This window comes from Procambarus clarkii, chromosome 69 (genome assembly GCF_040958095.1).
Source record: "Procambarus clarkii isolate CNS0578487 chromosome 69, FALCON_Pclarkii_2.0, whole genome shotgun sequence".
NCBI classification, from domain to species: Eukaryota; Metazoa; Arthropoda; class Malacostraca; order Decapoda; family Cambaridae; genus Procambarus; species Procambarus clarkii.
The window spans coordinates 22550490-22555522 of record NC_091218.1 but is presented as its reverse complement, the minus strand read 5'-3'; the positions used below and the strand labels follow the sequence as shown (position 1 = coordinate 22555522).

At 43.2% G+C, this 5033-nt stretch overlaps 1 protein-coding gene across 1 annotated transcript in view; it reads left to right on the top strand.

Annotated features, from left to right (window-relative positions):
• LOC123748147 (variable charge X-linked protein 3B-like) overlaps nucleotides 1–2621 on the top strand; it is a 138963-nt gene extending 136342 nt beyond the window's left edge. Inside the window, exon 5 of the mRNA XM_069311435.1 lies at nucleotides 1846–2621. Coding sequence (XP_069167536.1) covers nucleotides 1846–2621 — 776 coding nt within the window. The remainder of the gene's footprint in view (nucleotides 1–1845) is intronic.
• Nucleotides 2622–5033: the final 2412 nt, after the last annotated feature.

The following is a 5033-nucleotide window of genomic DNA, read 5'->3' as shown; positions in this document are numbered from 1 at the left end:
TTATCTCTCTTGTTTAAAGCTATATTCTTCGTTTTGTTTATGTAAGACTTTTTTTTTTTTACAATCAAGAAATTCTCAGTCTTTTTCCTGGTATAGTATTATTTTTTCCCCTTCGAAGCATATTTATAGTTTTATATATGATATATCGTCAGTAAATCCACGCTGGCGCATCGAGACACAAGTAACTTTAATTTTCTAAGTGTTCCACAAAGTGTCCAGGACCCAGATTCACGAAAGCACTTACGAACGTGTACATCTTTCCTCAATCTTTGACAGCTTTGGTTACATTTATTAAACAGTTTACAAGCATGAAAACATCCCATTCAACTGTTGTTATTGTTATAAACAGCCTCCTGGCGCTTCGGAGCTCATTAACTGTTTAATAATTGTAAACAAAGCCGCTAAAGATTGAGAAAAGATGGACAGGTTCGTAAGTGCTTTCGTGAATCTGGTCCCAGCACCTTACAGGGAGTGAATATGGGTGACGCTTTGGTTCTTAAACTCCTCTTTCTTCTCTCTTGTGTATAGTCATCATTTACTGTCTTCTGTATGTCTGTATATTCATTTTTTGTCCATACAGTTGTCGTTATACATGTATGTGTGGTATGTTATATATATATATATATATATATATATATATATATATATATATATATATATATATATATATATATATGTGTGTGTGTGTGTGTGTGTATATCACGAAAATAAACACGTGATTAAAAATGTGACAATGTCAGATCACGGAGGAAAAATGAAACAGGAATTTCCTTAAGTACTTTCGTATATTAATACATCTTCAGAAGGAGTGACTCCTTCTGAAGATGTATTAATATACGAAAGTACTTAAGGAAATTCCTGTTTCATTTTTCCTCCGTGGTCTGACATTGTCATATATATATATATATATATATATATATATATATATATATATATATATATATATATATATATATATATATATATATATATATATATATGCTGAAGGTGGGGCTGAGGTTTCTAGGGTCGACATTAACCACGAAAACGCGCACATGGAAGATAAGGTGATTATCAGGAGAAACCGCAAAGCCAATATGACTATATCCTCATATATGAGGACATATGAGGTCTTCATAGCGCACTTGGAAGGGACATGAGGACAAGGTGTGCTAGAATATGAGGACCGTAGTGAAGGAACGATACCCAGCCACTTGGAACATTGGGGATCGAACGCCGACCCTGCAAGAAGCAAGACCGTTGCTCTACCGACCAGTCCCAGTGGCAGGATTTTCCACACACAAATAGTTATCGTCTTGAGGTTATCTTGAGATGATTTCGGGGCTTTTTAGTGTCCCCGCGGCCCGGTCCTCGACCAGGCCTCCACCCCCAGGACATTTATCGATTAAACATTTTTTTCCCTCTGTGTTTAGAATTAAACTCGGATTAAATTTCTGGGAAGGAATATTTTGAGAAGCAACGAGCCCAATCGCTCTCGTTAACTCCATTGTTAAATCAAGCAACTGAAGCGGAAAGTAGAAGTTAATCCACATTCTTGTAATTGATAACGGTTGTTAGGGGTCCACACACGCGGTGTTTAACCGGCTGTAACACTTTCCTCAATCACTTAGACGTCAAGGAGTTTCTTTTTCTGCACTAAACTCATCCAGTTCAGAAACCTTGGCAGTGACAGTGGAGAAAAACAGGAAAAAAAATCGACTTGAGAATGGTCCAGGACGGACCGAAACGTCGTCGTCGTCCCTTCACCTTCTAGTGTGTGGTCTGGTCAACTTGCTTTAGCCACGTTATTGTGACTCATCGCCTGCAAACTCTGTCTACATCTGTCTGTTTGGACGTTACACAAAGGAGAGGAACCAGCCACAGAGGAACCAGCCACAGAGGAACCAGCCACAGAGGAACCAGCCACAGAGGAACCAGCCACAGAGGAACCAGCCACAGAGGAACCAGCCACAGAGGAACTAGCCACAGAGGAACCAGCCACAGAGAAACCAGCCACAGAGGAACCAGCCACAGAGGAACCAGCCACAGAGGAACCAGCCACAGAGGAACCAGCCACAGAGGAACCAGCCACAGAGGAACCAGCCACAGAGGAACCAGCCACAGAGGAACCAGCCACAGAGGAACCAGCCACAGAGGAACCAGCCACAGAGGAACCAGCCACAGAGGAACCAGCCACAGAGGAACCAGCCACAGAGGAACTAGCCACAGAGGAACCAGCCACAGAGGAACCAGCCACAGAGGAACCAGCCACAGAGGAACCAGCCACAGAGGAACCAGCCACAGAGGAACTAGCCACAGAGGAACCAGCCACAGAGGAACCAGCCACAGAGGAACCAGCCACAGAGGAACCAGCCACAGAGGAACTAGCCACAGAGGAACCAGCCACAGAGGAACCAGCCACAGAGGAACCAGCCACAGAGGAACCAGCCACAGAGGAACCAGCCACAGAGGAACCAGCCACAGTGGAACCAGCCACAGAGGAACCAGCCACAGAGGAACCAGCCACAGAGGAACCAGCCACAGAGGAACCAGCCACAGAGGAACCAGCCACAGAGGAACCAGCCACAGAGGAACCAGCCACAGAGGAACCAGCCACAGAGGAACCAGCGTACACATCCTAGAGGCAGCCGGGAGAACCAGGATGAACCACATTACTCGGGTAACTACAACAAAGCACTATAGTGTGGTTCCAGAGGTTCTTGGATGACCCAATAGTCCAGCCAAACCCCCAGACTATCACTGACTATTTCCGTGTGAGATGGTGACCCAAGAAATGCTCTATTCCTTGTCAATGTCTCTCTCGTTACGTGGTGTCTATCGCAATATGGCTACAATGTCTATAATATATCTTAGGTATGATTAATCTATATTTGTATGCGATTTACCGAAGTTATCAGACCCTCTTATATTTACCAGAAATTTTCAGAGATAGATATGTTGTGGTCAGAAATACAGGTATGGAAGTCAGGAAAGAGAAAATGTAATTATATATATATATATATATATATATATATATATATATATATATATATATATATATATATATATATATATAATATAATAATTTGATAGTGGGCAGCAGTGTCCCAAAACCGAGAATTCCACAGTAATATCAGGTCAATTCATCACGTATAAAGGTCAGGTCACTACATGATGTAAGGTGGGGGGGGGTATATTTACGGGAGGTCACCGTTGCTTGTTGATGGCCCAATCGTGCTCTGGAATCACCGAGCGTCGAGAACCACCAGTTTGGGGTCGTTATTAGTCTGTCTGGTGTTGTGTGAGTTGACTAATGTCTTCCATGGGATAGGTTCATTGAGCTCCTAAGTTGCACTTTTCGACTGAACGAGGCCGTTTATTAGATCAACGCTACACATTAGTTATATATATGTGTTTTTGATATATGATATAGGAACAGAGAAGCAGAGAGAGGGAGAGACAGACAGACAGACAGACAGACAGACAGACACAGGAATCAAATACCCCTGTCTGTTCAACTGTATGAGACTGTTCAACACGCTTCCGCTACACATAAGGGGCATAACTGGCCGACCCCTCACAGTGTTCAAGAGAGAACTGGATAAGCACCTCCAAAGGATACCTGATCAACCAGGCTGTGACTCATACGTCAGGCTGCGAGCAGCCGCGTCCAACAGCCTGGTTGATCAGTCCAGCAACCAGGAGGCCTGGTCGACGACCGGGCCGCGGGGACACTAAGCCCCGGAAGCACCTCAAGGTAACCTCAAGGTAAGGTAACCCCAAACTTTACGTGCCCAAGTGAACCCACTAACAAAGAAAAAGAACAAACAATAACAATGACAAGAACAGTATTAAAACAAGGTTAATTAGGTGCAAGAATAATACATATTTTCCCTAACCACAAATATATATATATATATATATATATATATATAAATATACGTACATAAACTACAGTGAAATATATATATTTTCCTATGTTCTCAGTTTCACTGACTTGAGGCAATTGAGAATTCATGTATTCGCTTTCACAAGTACGGATCCTGTTCATGTTTGTTCACCGCTTCACGGTTTGGCTCTATAGACCAGGGGCCAGATTCACGAAAGTACTTACGCAAGCACTTACGAACGTGTACATCTTTTCTCAATCTTTGGCGGCTTTGTTTACAATTATTAAACAGTTAATGAGCTCCGAAGCACCAGGAGGCTGTTTATAACAATAACAACAGTTGAATGGCAAGTTTTCATGCTTGTAAACTGTTTAATAAATGTAACCAAAGCCGTCAAAGATTGAGGAAAGATGTACACGTTCGTAAGTGCTTGCGTAAGTTCTTTCGTGAATCTGGCCCATGCCTAAGTCCCCCCCCCCCCCGATATCTTTATTCCTGCCTCCGTCTGGGTGTGAAGTGTGACTCACGCTGTGAGTGTGAGTGTCTGTCACTCATGAGGAGTGTGTGAGGACTGCTCAGAGGAGAAAGAGGTACGTAGAGCTGATCCGTCACTGGGAGAAACAGTGAGCAAGGCTAATCCCACACTGGGAACAGCAGTGTGTAGGGCTGATCACACTGCTGAAGTGTGTGTGTGTTACAGCTTCGTTACACACTAGAGAAGTATGATGGTCTTTCTGGCTAGGGAGGTACGACCTCCCTAGTCAATTCTATAGGGCTACACTAAGAGGCAGTCAGCACCTTAGGGCAATGCAGTTATGTGTAAAATAGATGATTATAACTCTATTACAACATACTGTGTGTGTGCGTGTATAGTCACCTAGTTGTACTTACCTAGTTGTGTCTGCAGGATCGAGCATTGACTCTTGGATCCCGCCTTTCGAGCATCGGTTGTTTACAGCAATGACTCCTGTCCCATTTCCCCTATCATACCTGGTTTTAAAATTATGAATAGTATTTGCTTCCACAACCTGTTCCTGAAGTGCATTCCATTTTTCCACTACTCTCAGTAGTGGAAAACTACACACACACACCCACTGTGTGTGTGTGTGTGTTTACTAGTTGTGTTTTTACGGGGGTTGAGCTTTGCTCTTTCGGCCCGCCTCT